This window comes from Elaeis guineensis, chromosome 5 (assembly GCF_000442705.2).
Source record: "Elaeis guineensis isolate ETL-2024a chromosome 5, EG11, whole genome shotgun sequence".
NCBI classification, from domain to species: domain Eukaryota; kingdom Viridiplantae; phylum Streptophyta; class Magnoliopsida; order Arecales; family Arecaceae; genus Elaeis; species Elaeis guineensis.
Window position 1 is genome coordinate 111,617,184 of NC_025997.2, and position 15,362 is coordinate 111,632,545.

General features: G+C 38.0%; 1 protein-coding gene across 1 annotated transcript; it reads left to right on the forward strand.

Moving 5' to 3' along the window:
• Positions 1-1,167: 1,167 nt before the first annotated feature.
• On the forward strand, positions 1,168-12,897 carry LOC105033957 (chloroplast stem-loop binding protein of 41 kDa a, chloroplastic). Its single transcript, XM_010908946.4, has 6 exons — positions 1,168-1,655; positions 1,771-1,892; positions 3,524-3,626; positions 9,226-9,367; positions 12,190-12,467; positions 12,553-12,897. Exons 1-6 carry the CDS (start codon positions 1,266-1,268, stop codon positions 12,733-12,735), a joined length of 1,218 nt encoding a protein of 405 aa, XP_010907248.1. The 5' UTR covers positions 1,168-1,265; the 3' UTR covers positions 12,736-12,897.
• Positions 12,898-15,362: the final 2,465 nt, after the last annotated feature.

Consider the following 15,362-nt stretch of genomic DNA (forward strand, 5'->3'; position numbering starts at 1 on the left):
TCATAATACAACAACATTTTATGATCCCATCAATCAAGGTTATTGGAAAAGTTTTAATTTATATAATACTTACAATTTCATATGGTTCTCTTCTTTCTCTTAATCATTTAAAAATATGAGGACAAGTTTTTTTTTTCATTAGTAGGTTTTATTTGTCTTGAAATATACAAAAAAAAAAAAAAGAAAGCAGGAAAAGTAATACCTATTAGGTGGTTATGCCATAAGTTATATCGTGTCTATTTAGATGCTATTTATGGAATAGATTTTGACCTAAAGTATTTTTATGTTTTTAAAAAAGGCACAAAAAAATATTTAATGTCAAGAATATATGACAATAATTTGCTCTTGCAAAAATTATGTCTGTCACTAGCAAATTCTAGCCATGTTTTTTAATACTATTAAGAAAGTATAAGGTTTATACAAAGTATTTTGCCAGTTTTGCTCTCAATCAAACATTGTCATGGACTGGAAAGCAATGATAATAATCTATTTTAAAAATGGGGATAGAAGTTCAGGTTTAGATGAAGATATGTGGCTCCACACTAGAGATAAAAGAAGAGGTGCGTGGCCATGCAATTCAAAAACATGATCTTAAAATCTGAATTAATCTAATTTTAGTTGAACCAATTTGCAGTCGAAAAAGAAAAGTTCAATAATTTCTTGGGAAAATAAAATTTATTTTATAATTTATTGGAAAATCTTATTATACAATATTGAGAGAAAAAATACTGTTGTTAGTTAATTCTGATCATGATTCCTCTTGATTGAAGAAAGAACAGCCTGCCAAAGATAAAAAGTTTAGACTCATACGCAAAGCTATCCACCAAAAGAATAGCCAGACTTAAATCCATGGAAGAGTGAAAAAGTTTAGCCAAATCCTATGCGATTCAAGAAGACATAGAAATATCAAAAATGGCTATAACTTAAGAAACCACATATAATAATTTTTAATATATTTTTTACTAAAAATATCTTACTTTGAGTTATAACACTATAAAAATTGGATGTTGCGATGATTAATTTTATTTTTTACTACCTTGTATATATATAAAAAAAATCGAGGCTGGAATTAGTTCCTATGTTTTTGATGGATGTTCCCATTTGGCGGGTACTAAACCGTTATAACGGTGCGACGGTTATCAGACACGAGGAGAAGGGACGGTAGCAAGCAGCAACGTTATCCTGAATTAATTTCGCTCACTTGCTCTTCTTGGACCCTCCTCACATCTCTGCACTCTTCGATCACATCATCATCTTTCCCACCCATGGCTACCGCCGCCGCCTCCTCTCTTCTTCCCCTCCACTCTTCTCGTAGAACACCTCCAATCGCCGGCGCTCTCCCTTCCTCTCTTGCCCGCCGCTCTTCTTCCCGCCTCCCAGTCTCCTCCCCCTTCCTCTCCACCCTATTCACCTCACCCTCATTCTATCCCACCTCCAAACGCTTCTCTTCCCCTTCTTCCAACTTCTATGTGAAAGCCGGCGCCCAGGAGGAGAAGAAGAAGGTCCTTGTTGTCAACACCAACAGCGGCGGACACGCCATTATCGGCTTCTACTTCGCCCGCGAGCTCCTCGGCTCAGGCCATGAGGTCACCGTGCTTACCGTCGGCGAGGAGAGCTCCGATAAGATGAAGAAGCCCCCCTTCACCAGATTCTCGGTAAATTCGCCCCTCTTGTCCCCTGCGGCCGTGCCCATTAATTTTGATTTGGCTTCTGGCTTGTTTGCTAGCTATTTGGTTGTTCTCTTAGCCATGGATTTGATTGACCTTGTAGGAGTTGGTGAGTGCCGGGGGGCGGACGGTCTGGGGAGATCCAGGAGAGGTGGGGAAAATTGTCGGCACGGCTGCGTTTGATGTGGTGTTGGACAATAATGGCAAGGATTTGGATGCAGTGAAGTAAGTGAGCCATCAACATTTTTTCCTTTTTTATATTTTGATGTTTTTGCCTTTTGTTTTTCTTCTCAAGATGTCAGACGCATTACTTTGGCCATGTCTTCGCCTAATGAAACTCTGATTCTTGGTGAAAGCTCATCCTTAGGGTAAAGTTTTTCTGGAAATTTGAAATCTTGCTTGGGCAACCTCTAGATGGAAACTATAGATGCTATAAGGAAGGCAATTAATAGAAGAATATGGACATTCGTATTTTCTGATAAGTTGTGAAGGTTGATTAGGATTCGCTCTATAGTTTGAGCTTCCTTTTACAACTGGCTATTCCTAGCCATCAACCTCGAGAAAAAAGAGATGGCATCCATGCAAGCCGGAGATGGTTATTGTGGATCGCTGAGCCTGGTCTCTGCAGGATTTAAAATAAAAAAACACATGTCAAGAGGTATTTTTTATCCCATAGGGATCGCACCCCACAACACCATGATAAACCTCTCCAAGGGCCATGTCTTTGTTCTCCAAGCTCCCCATCCCGAACTGATCCTGTTGGATCTGGTGGGGGCTTCTCCAGAACAGGCCCTAAAGATGATGGCAACATTATGTACTAGAAAGAAAGATGATCACCACATGCTCACATAACCAAACCTGGTCTGCTTTTGCCCAACATGATTAGTGAGGGATGTCATCTTCTTGCTTATGCAATTGACAAAAATATTTCTAGAAAATTAAAGGAATTTTCAGATGTGATCTTTATCAACTCAAAGAAAGCATATGATGGTGTATAAAGAGGGGTATTTGAACAGGTATAAAGGAAGAATGTTGTGCATATGTGATTAATTGTTTTGAGGACATATGCTTGGACAATGACAAAGGATGGAGAGTATTTCTGGTGGGATAAGTAAACTTGCACCAAGACCACATTAGCTATGCTCAAGCAATTGCAAGTATCAGGAGTAGTTCTTTTAAGACAAGCAAGGATATACACAAAGCTCATAAGATCTTTTTAACTGCTAATACTTAATTAAAACATATATAGTGTTTATCAAGAGTGAATTATATTTTATTGTGGTATTGCAAAACTTAGTTCTGCAGGATAAGACTCATAAGAGCCTACAAACAAGAGGATATGAAGACATGGAGTGCTATCTAAATGAAAAAAGAATCGAACATGAAGACACAGCAAAAATTAGTGACCACGAGACAACATAGTTTGATGTTTTTGTGATATTGGGTTCACAGATATTGAAAATGAACTTAATAGAATTAGATATCAGTGCATTATGTGGAGCGGTCTTTCCTGTGTGCATTGTATAGACACATGCCTTAGCTAGTTAAATTAAGGAAAGAAAACCCATAGCATTTTATGATACAAAATGTTGAGCTAATAAACAGAGCTTAAGAAACTAGGATTGACATGGAAAAGTAGGAGTTCTAACAGATTGTAGGCAAGTACGAGCCTGAGTTTCACCATTGAACTTGAAAATTGAAGAGCACATTGTAGAATGTAGCTTGTGGAGTATATTTTGATTGAACTTTTCATTAAGATATTTACCCATATATATACATGTCATGGAAGTCACACTAAAATGTGTTTCAGAACATACAATGAATATAGTTGTCATAATACTCATTATGAAATGCAGACCTGTGGCAGACTGGGCCAAATCTGCTGGCATCAAACAATTTCTCTACATCAGCAGTGCTGGGATATACAAGACCGGTGATGAGTTTCCTCATCTTGAAGGGGTATGCAGTTCAAGTTAAACTTCCTAATGTTTCTGGGTGCATTTTTGCTAGAGACCTACATATTTTTTTGCTTTTCTGGTAGCAAGAAAATGCAAGCATTGGTTAATGCAATTGTGCATGTGCATAGTATACAAGTTATCAGTGTGAACTTAACCTTGCCATCTTCTGTAATGGTACATACATTACATAAATACATACACACATACTTATGGGCACATGCATAGAAGCATGAACACGCACCCACACGCATAAACACATACACAATAGATAGTTCTGCATCCATACATGTTGTAAATAGCTCTTCTCCTCTCTCTCTCTCTCTCTCTCTCTCTCTCTCTCTCTCTTCTTTCTTTTTCTTTTTTTCTTTTTTGTGAGAATAGAGGGGCTAATCCTCATCTTTTCTGCCCTATATCCACCCCTCCTTTTAAGGTAAACTGGAAGTGAACCCTTGACCTCTTGCCCAAGTAGCAAGAGTTGCTACCATCCAAGCAAGCACTTGGTGGTATGTTGTGAACAAATAATAATAGTTTACATAATTAAAAAGATTGTCATGACTCATGATCATATAAATAAATAGTACCATAGCAACCTAGTTTATTAAGCTCTTTGAGTCAAGTACCATGACAAAAAGCCCCATCCCATCTAGTAGAGCCATTTTCTCAGCCATAGAATGAATTTTATTATCTCTGGTCTCTATCCAAGTCTTTGTTTTCTCTCCTCTGAAACCTTTCAAATGAAACATCATCCCTATCCCATCTCTTAAAAGTCAGATCCTATCAAGTTTTTTTTCCCCCTTTTTCTTATCCATCTTCTTCACATTATTATCATCATAAGCTATGAAGTCCTTGGTTATATAATCAAATATAATAAAAACTAAGGGCATTTGGTATTGCTTTCATATTCTGATTTAGTTTTCAAAAGCCCAAGAAGAAAAAATGTACCATACGAGCAACCCATATGATGAAAAAACCTTTTGCATTTTCAAGTTGTTCAGTGAAAATCTTCAGAGGCTTTGCAAGAAAATGGGCTAAAATAGAATCAACGAATAGCAGAAGTTTTGTGCAAATTGCTGTCTTCAATGTCAAGCTCCAGGTGGTATTTCACTAGTTTATAAAGAAACAAAAACAGAAATGGTGCCAAGCAGGCCGTAAATATTCTAAGTTGCTTAGACTTACATGATTGGTCTACTTTTTTTGAAGGTTACTATGTTGTGAAAGCAAAATGAGTTTGCTGTGACATAAATGATAGACATGGTGATCTATCCTAGGTGTTTAAAGCAGAATTTAGGACCTTGTTCGTGATACATTAATGCATAAAAATATGCTTGGAGGGTGTTAAAGAATGTTTCCAACCCATGATATGATTCTGGAGTTGTTTTTGTTGTCCGAGGAGTTTGTTCATATTGTGAAAACACACAACCCTCCAAGCTTTGCCATTCTCATCTGCATTGGTTCATGTGCACCATCAAAGATAGCCTTTTTTGGACTCTAAACTCTAGAATAGTGAGCTAAGGAGATGCTTCACCCAATGGAATAATTTTGTTGTTTTAGATGTAAGCATTCTTCCTCTCCTATTTTCTCTTCTTCTTGGAGCAGTACCTATGTGGTTTCTTACAATTTTGTTCACTTCCTTATGCCCCCCAAGGCCCCCAATAAAAGGGAGAAGCCCTATATTTTGGTGGCTGGACACAACTAGGAAACCTCTTTGGCATCCTAGTTGGACTCAAATACTCGAAGAAGGGGGAGCAACCCATGCTACAGTGTCTCTCCCTTTGTGCATCGAGCTCCCCTAGAGGATTTCACATTCTACTGCACAAAGGAGAGGAGGGAGGGTGGCATACTAAGAAAGGTGACTGCCCACTCTTCTGAACCTGGACTAGGTTGGATTTGGTCCAAACCTATACCTTTCTTGACTAGGCTTGACCCAATCTAGTTAGACTCTTCTAGGCCCAATTTGAGCTCAATTAATTCTCAATCAGATCTTACTTGATCCAATAAAATAATAATTGATAGAGTAATTAATTATAATCCATTTCTAATAATAGTTGGTGATAGGTTGCATGTGCTAGACATGTTACTAGTGTAGGTCAACTCAGCTCCTCGTATCAACAATAACCTGCCCCTTAAGGTCTGCTATGTCATACATTAGTGGTGTGGTTGGACATAGGATATAATCCTCATATCACATTACTAAATCCCTGGTAGGATGAAGCTAGTAATTCCTTACTCTTCCACAAGCTTTATAATTGCATTAGCCCCACCATTCTAGTGTTCTTAAATGATTATTGAGAACATAAGCACCATCAAACCCTTTGTCATGCAATGTCATGGTCTATCCAGGATCCCTATTCATGTTGGTCACATTTTAGGTGAAATTGTTCATACATACCCTTTTCCAAATAATTAACTACTAAGTCAATAGATTTATAAATTAATTAATTATTTTCTATGATCTAGGATTATCACCATACTTGAAGTGGACTATTCTGGCTACTGTACATGGATCTAGATGATATCCTAGTGCAAGAACTACCATATCAAGAGTCAAACTATGCTCAAAACTTTTAGAGGCCATTACTTGCCCATATGATATCCGTTTGAGTTGCTTTTTTTTCGAAATTAGGTAACTTTTCTAGATCTATGATGCACTAACTATTAGGAGCAAATTCTTTTGTTTCACTCAGGGATTGCAGAATCATCCTGAACTGCCTAGTTCAGGACATACCAAACTATACCAGTGGTGGACCAGGATAGTTCTAGTATTTAAAATGAGAAAACAATGGAGGAGGAGATGGAGATGATTCTCATTTGGACAAGGCAAGAGTTGCAGGCGGAGAGGATTTTCATCGAGGGCGACTTTGCCACAATCATTGATTGGATCTGGAATGAGGCGAAGCATCCAGAAGCTCATTCACTCCTCCGCGACATCTGGAGGTCCTTTCATCATTCCATCATGACATCTATTTGACGCATCTTCTGGGAGACGAACAGTGTAGCGATTGGGTTGCATCCTTTGTTGATGAACACACTAAAGATTGGACCTGATGTGAGGGCGATGCTTGTCCACAAATCCTACAGGATATTTTGTATTCTGATTTCTTGGATTGTGCTCATACTATAATGGTGTGAGTACCTGCTGGTACCAAACAAAAAAAAGAGGAGATGGAGAAGGAAAGAGAGGAAAAGAGAGAGGGAGAAGGGAAGGAGAGAGATATGAAAGAAGGCCGATGGAGGCTGTTGGAGGGCCATTAAGGCATCATCCCTGTTTCATTCAGTCAGGAGGAGGGTGGAGCCTCTCCTCTGACCTTCCAATGTTTCTGCTGCTCTTTGACGGCCTTAGGGCATCCTCCACTAGCCTCTATCTTTTCCTCTCCCTCCTTTTCACTCCCTTGCTCCCCCTTTCTCTCTTCCATTCTCTCTCCCCCCCCCCCATTCTCTCTATTATGTCAGTTTAGGCTCGGTATGGAATGGCATAAGGATGTACTGATCCACACCGCTGGCTGACTAATCCAAGCCCTGGTATCAGCATAGTGAGCCTTGGTTTCAATCTTTAAATGAGTCGGTCAAAGTTCAAAAAAAATCTTTTTTGGAATAGTTTTAACAAGTCTATCTTTACAAACCAGAAAGGTCCAAAGCGGCCAAAGACATAGTTGATGTAGAAATTGAGATCTATCTTCTATAGAATTTTATTTTTTTAAAATTTTTTACGCTAGTCATCTTTATTTGTGAAAAGCTATAACCTTTTACAACTAGAAGATGAACTATTTAATGGTGGACCGTACTAGTATAAATAGAGGACTTATAACTCAATTTTAGGAATCGTTAATGAAACAAAAGAGGATCTGAAGCCTACTTTCATAAATTTTATAAGTCAATGATTGCTGTGCCAATACTAAGTCTCAAACTAGTTGCCTGGCAGTAGTTTTGTATGCCTTCATACCATTCCATGTCGAGCCTGTACTAATACAACTGAGAGGGCAGGGAAGAGGGAAAATAGAGAGAGGAAGAGAGGGGAAGAAAGGGAGAGGGGGAAAGAGAAAGAGCAAGGGAGGGAGAGAGGAGGTCAGCGGATGGCCGACAGAGGCTAACAGAGGGCCATGGAGCAGCACGAAAGGCTGAAGAAGGGGCTGCACCTCCAGTTCCCCTATTTGGTTCAAAATTTGGGTCCCAAAGGGGTACCCTTTTTTTTATTTGAAAAAGTTAAGTGAAGTTCACAAACCCCTTGCACTTTTAGGGGTTGATGACTTAATTTTTTTGAAATTAAAAAGGGGCCTCCTCTGGACCCGTGTTTCTAACAAAATAGGAAAATCAGGGGTGGAGCCCCTCCTCCCCCTTCATGCTACACACTCCCCCTTCGAGGCCCTCCACTGGCTTCCATCTGCCGTCCGCCACCCTTCCTCTCTCTTCCTCCCCCTCCCTCCACCCCTCTCTTTTCCATTCTTTCCTTCTTTGTCTCCCCTTCTGCCGCTAGTTTCTCATTTTGCTTGTCGAAATATCCTGGTTTGCTACTGGTATGGCTTGATATGCCCTGAATTGGGTGGTTCGGGATGGTTTCATCGTCCTTGCTATAAATAAATCTAGACTTGATATCTCTACATCTTTAGGCAGTATAGCTCTCATAAAGTAGAATGGAGGAAAAGGATTCATGTAGCTAACCCCAACTAACTTGCGATGAAGGCTTAGTTAAGTATTTTATTCCAAACATTCGAGTTAAGTAGGTTGAAGGAATTGTTACTTTCACTTATCGGGTTATTTCGAAACATAGATAATGGTTTAGGCCCAAGCACTCCCATGTGTGATCATATCTCTACCTTGATGTGGACACCATGATATATGATGGTTCCCTCATCAGATAGCCTGACCCTTATAATTGGACCTAGCAGTTCGGTGTGCTTCCATCAAGCATATAATCCAATAAACCATGATCGATACATGAGTGTGACCCTCATTTGACTAATCACCGGAATGTAGTATGTCCTATGCTTCAAGTCAAGGATCCACTTGCAAGCTATGCACCTGGTTCGCTTCTCAACCCTTGAAAATGATTTTGAGATGGATTGCTTTTGGTTATATTTACTATTTAATGCGATGGCACAATCCAAGTATTTGTGTGAGGTCATCCTGGTGGACAAGAAACTTTGCATGGTTACCATACACTCAGCAGCCATATAGGTGTGATGCCCAATCCTCCCTATGATTAACATTTCAATCACGGATAATTCACCTGAAGCACTTACACTTTTTTTTGGCTCTAAGGCCAATGTTTGATGCATAATCAATACTATTTAGTGACATGCATATCAAATATTCATGTATTATTCCAATATTCAAAATTACATGCAAATGGCTTTTAGGGTATACCTTACTCTAACAATAAGTGAGTTCAATTTAGTGATTTCAAAACAAAACTGCTGAATTTGCAGAGTTACAATATATTACAAAGCATGGTTATTTAAGTTTATTTGCAATTATGGATTATGACTCTTAGAGGAAGTAGCTTTCAAACGACTAATGTTAATGCTTCTTCATGAACTAGTAACCCTGCAAGGAGACTTTAGCTTTTGTTTAGTCATATCAAAATGAACTCTCCAAATATGCAGGACCCCATCAAAGATGATGCCGGTCATGTATTCGTGGAGAAATACATTGCAGATCTATCCTTTAGTAGCTGGGCAATATTTCGTCCACAGTATATGATTGGATCTGGAAATAACAAGGACTGTGAGGAATGGTTCTTTGATCGTAAGACCTCCAGCACTTGCCTCATGTTTATACTTTCCTTTTCAATTTATTTATTATCTTTAATGGAATTACCTGTGATTTCACAATTTCATGAAGCAGAACGTTTAGTTAAATTATTTTATATGGTTCTAATTACCAGAAACAAGCTGCATTCTCGTATACATACATATACATATGCGCGCGCGCACACACACACACACAGAGATATATATGTATGTGTATATGTGTGCATAATATATATGTATATGTGCATGTCTGTATATACATAATGTATTTTCATGCTTGCATTATTGTAACTTGAAAGCAATGAGGGCAAAAAATTCCTATTTATAGTCATGATAAATGGCTAAAAACATAATGTAGTGTTTTAGATGATAAAGAAGGTTACAGTCTAATAACCTGGATCTTTTAATAATTACAAGAGTTAAGATCATACAGCAAATGATGAGATTGCTTACAAGATATCATGAGAGATATTTATCAATGAATTACAGCCTATGCAAGGGAGAAGAAAGCAGAAACCATGTGAAGATATGTACAAAGTGATGTAAGGTGGTGTACTCAATATCTGTTGAAGGATGTACAAAGTGGATGGGAAGACCTAAAATAACATGTATGGAACTTGTGGAAAAGAATGTGGAAAATGTGAAATAAAACCAGAGACAGCCCTATACAGGTATGCTTGGATACTGAGTTTTCATGAAGCCAACCATGAATAATTGGGATTAGGCTTGATGGTTATGGCTTTATGTGAATCTCAAATTGATCTCGTTAATATCTGTATTTTGATGAGAGAGATTTTTCTGATGACTATGAAATTTTGTATTCGGCTAATTCTTATCTTATTGTGCAAATGAAACTTATTTTGGAAACCCATGAATGTTTGTGCTGGCATTTTATTGTGATGTGGGGTCTAAAGTACTGGGTTAGTTAATCTTAAATGAAGTTGTAAAACTAACATCTTCTCTTCTCTCTTTCCTTTCTATTTTTGGTTTCTCTCTCTCTCTTTTTAGGTAGCAAAAGAACCTTAAGGCATGTTGTATAATAGTGCTTTCTTAAAAATTGAAGTCACCCTCACCATGCAGTGGTTCAGATAAACTAGTTCCCAGGATACAACAACTCTGAAAAATCCATTTCTAGTTGCCGCTCTATCTTAGCTCTCCATTATGCGTCAAAAGATCATTTCAAAAAAATTTTCATGTGGGTTCAATTTTGTAGGGACAATCGGATTTGCTCCCCCCGATTCTATATCGGCTCTCATATTTGAGATCGGCCTTTGTTCTATATTTATATAAGAAGAGCCAAGAGATCCCAAAAGGGGAGGGTCTAGAAGGTAAGAAACTTTCAGAATTCAACTCTCATGAGAGTCATCTGGCCGAAGCAGAGTCATCTGGCTGAAGCAGAGTTATTATGGCTGAACTAGAATCATCTGATCAAAGCAGAGTCATCATGACTGAACTTGAGTCATCATGGCTGAGCAACATCTTTATGGCCGACTGATCATCTTCATGTCATGACCGACCGACCATCTTCATGTCATGGCCGACAGACTATCTTCATGGCCGACTGACCGTCTTCATGGCCGACTCACTATCTTTATGTCATGGTCGATTGACCATCTTCATGATCAACTCACCATCTTCATGTCATGGCCGACTGACCATCTTCATGGCCGACTGACCATTTTCATGTCATGACTGACTGACTATCTTCATAGTCGACTGACCATCTTCATGTCATAGCCGACTGACCGTCTTCATGGCCGACTGACTATCTTCATGATTGACTGTCAAATGGCCGACTGCCAAATATATAAACGCGATGCTATAATCGTGGGTAATAACTACATGCCACGATCATTAGTGGGCATAAACTACCCACTAACTCCATGATTATGGTCCAATAATCGGGGAAACTATCCCTTAGTTTCATAAAAAGTGGGACCACGTACTCGACGGTTACACCTGAATCACTTATAAAAGGGAGATAAATGAACAACATTGGTAAGGCAATTCTGGGATCATACTCTGTCACTTTAAATATTCTATCTGCTGTTCACCACTTTTCACTGACTTAAGCATCGAAGGGTCCCCATCGGATACAATTCCGATCAGTGTGGACTTTTTTTGCAGGTTCTCTTCTCCGACGATGGGCGCAATAGGGGATTGGCCGCAACAAATTTAATTAGATCTTTCCCTAATTATTCATTTTGCAACATTTAGAGACCTTGTTGCATCCTCCATAAGCTGCTGCTCCAAAGTTTGTGCTTTACCCTGGCACACCAAGCACAAATTCAATATTGGACACAGCATCTTGGTTTAAAAATCATCATAGATGGGAATCCTGGATTCAACAAAAAGAAATTTGGGTAGGATATTAGATTATATTTTTGAGCTTTCAAGGTAACATAATAGAGTCCACCAGACTCAAACGAATGAACAGAAGTTTGAACAAGCATCAAGAAGTGTTCCAATCTCAATGAAATCTTATGAAAGGTAAGACCCGATAAAAGAGAATAAGAAGATCTGGTTAGAGCTAAGCTGGATGGAGAAGGTTCTCTCTCAAGGTTTGAAGTATTGATTTTAGTCAGTTTCAGCTAAACTGATGAAACTTCTGTTTTTTATTTATATTATATTTATTTATTTGTTTGTTTGTTAATATGTTGTTCCCTATATTGACTTGATATGTTTGTAGTAAAAATACAGTATTTGATTGCAAATTCTAGTTTTGGCACTTCATGATAATAATTTTTCCATGCATTTTATAAGAATCTGCATTCTGAGAGATCATTTCTCATGGTGAAATAATTCTTTATTTTGCAGGAATTGTTCGCAATAGACCAGTTCCGATCCCTGGATCAGGAATGCAACTGACTAACATTTCACATGTGAGGGACTTATCCAGCATGCTGTCTCTTGCTGTTGAGAAACCCCTTGCCGCAAATGGCAAAATATTTAACTGTGTGTGTGATCGTGCTGCGACTTTGGATGGAATGGCCAGACTCTGTGCTAAAGCTGCAGGACGGGAACTCAAAATTGTGCACTATGATCCAAAGGCTCTCGGAATTGATTCGAGGAAGGCATTTCCTTTTCGTAATATGGTAATTGTCTCTCACGATCATACTACATAATGAAATCCAAGAAGCTATTAACCAAAAGTAATTTATATTATTCTTTGTGGTGCAGCACTTCTATGCAGAACCAAGAGCTGCAAAAGAGATGTTGGGATGGACTAGCTCTACCAACCTTCCAGAAGATTTGAAGGAGCGATTTGATGAGTACGTTAGTATTGGTAGAGACAAGAAGCAAATGCAATTTGATATTGATGATAAGATACTGGAGTCTCTTAAAGTTATGGTCACTGTATAATAACGTCATTAACATGAAATTCTTTCAGAAGGTATGTGGTGACTTGAGGAGTTTCTTAACTGTATCAATATTTTGTGTCAACCACTTTCTGCCATTATAGATGTATGAACTATCAGTCTGAAATGAAAATAAAATTTTAAGGCCTTTGCCATTTTACAAGCATATCCTGAAGACATTCAGCCTTTTGTTCATCATACTCGCTATGTGTGTCCCTTGTTGATCATATGAGGACCTGGGAAAAACTTGAAAGTTCAAGTGCTTTGCTCATCTCTTATTCTAAGAGGAGGGAATAAGCTGCTGATTGCCTAGTAAATTCTGTGCCAATCCCCAAGTGAGTTAGTTATCTAGTCTATTTGTGGGATTTTCTTCCCTCGTAGGGCCTGTTTGGATGTCCAAGTCCAAACTTGTGAAACCCGACCTATTTGTCTCAGCCCATCACAGAACCAGCCTAAGAAAGCAACGGAAAGGAAGGAAAGACATTCCTTTCCTCTTTCCTTCCTTTCCCCTATTGAGTTGGAGGAGTCCAACTCCAGCTTTTTCTCAATTTCCTCGGAGGCTAGGAAATCCTTGCCTCTGCAGTCTATAAATCGCCACACCCTGGTTTATGCAATCCAATGTCTGGCACCGCTTTGGATTTTAAGTGTTCAAAGATATGTTGGTTAATTGATGTTGAATTAATTGGACTTGTTATGTATGCTTGTGGGCTGGTAAATATTGTATCTAAGTTTGTTGTCAATAAAGATAAAAATTTTCGGACATTGATCATCTATTTATATAAAAATTATTTTTATGCTTTAGTGATTTTGCTCGATGAGGTTTTTGATAGATGCATAATATATACTTATTTATTAAGTGTATATATATGGCTATATATGAAGTCATGTATAGTATGTTACTGATCCTGGTTTGGATGGACCTGGTATTTGTGTATATCGAATTTTGTAAAAGAGTGGGATTGAATTATAATTCCTTGACAATTATAAATTTGAATTATATGACTGAATGATGTGTTATGGTGCTCTGGGCTAACCGCTGTATTGGTTCTCTGCCATGGACTGGAAATATAGTTATGATAGTTTAGAGTGGAGCACTTGTGGTCCTCCAGATTAGTCACTGTTAGTACTCCACCATAGCCTGAAAATGTGGTCGTGATAGTTAGAGTTGAGTATTTGTGATCCTTTGGACTCGCTACTGTTGGTGCCCTGCCATAGGTTGGAAATATGATTGTGGTAGTCCACAGGACTAGCCACTGTGTTGATGCCCCACCATGGATTGAAAATATGATTGTGGTAATCTAGAGCCGAGCATTTCAATATTATCAGATCCGATATACAATAATTTTAGATAATGATTTGATATGATTTATTGCACAAAAATATGTATTTGCTATCCACATTTTATGACTATAGGATTTTGTGCAATGGAATTTATATGAATAACAATCATTATTAGTTTTTTATTTATTATTATTATATTGATGTTGGTGTATGGAAATTCTTATTAGGGTGTAAAGCTTACAATCCCTTTTTTCCTTTCCTTGTTCAGTTATAGGATGCATGTTCTTTGCTATCATTTGGATTAGAGAAAAGATTGAATAGATAGAGCTTCGATGGAATTGGTCGGGTGATTGAGTTTTATAATTATATAAATTTTGTTATTTATTTTGATTGAGATTATTATTGTTCATTGAAACTTTGAATTGTAACGGATTTTAAGGCCTTGCATATCTTTTATGGCCTTGCCCTAAGGAGTATGCCACTATGTTGCGACTTGAGTGCTGGGTTCAAGACGTGATGAAAATTTCATTGGATTCATAATTTTGAATTACTGTAATTAGAAAAAAAAAATCTGAACTAGACTTATATGTCCAATCCCCAGAGGCTTGTGGAGTGGTTTGAGGTTATTTTTTTCTTCTTATGAGATTCAGACCGGTTCATATAAAAGATAGTCTTGGATGGTTGTAAATATAGTCTTAGCCTAGTCTCTAATTCAATATTTTTGGATGGTTGTTGTCACGCCCCCGGCCCGAGATCGCGAGCAGGAGGTCGCGGCAACCACCGCATACTCATGAAGAACTCTCTCCATAAGCATGCAAGGCATCTCATCACGATATCAATGCATCACAGCGGAATAAATTTAAATAATTATTATTCAACTTTAATTCAAGTAATTAAAATAAATATCTTACATCCAATAAAATTTTTACTACCAATAAAACAATAGATCTAAGTTCAATGAAGTTGACAATGCTAAATCTCGCCTCTAAAAGCTCTGTCCCAATATTTCTTCCCACGCTCGTAATTAATTATCTGAATCTGAAAAATAGAAAGAAAAGTAATGAGCTAGACAGCCCAGTAAGTAACAATTATCTCAACTAGATATTTCAGATATTATATAATTTTCAAGAACAATATTGCAAATAAACATAAAAATATATTTCATGCTGATTTAATATAAATTCAATATTTTCAAATATCACATATAATATAATCATAAATCCGATTCGATTCAAAACACTCGTAACTCAACAGCCTCGACTATGACCAACGTTTAATCCCCATTGGCGGGGTCCACAGAATACCAGCGCACAACCCCCACTGGCAGGGTCTACAAACACCAGTGCACAA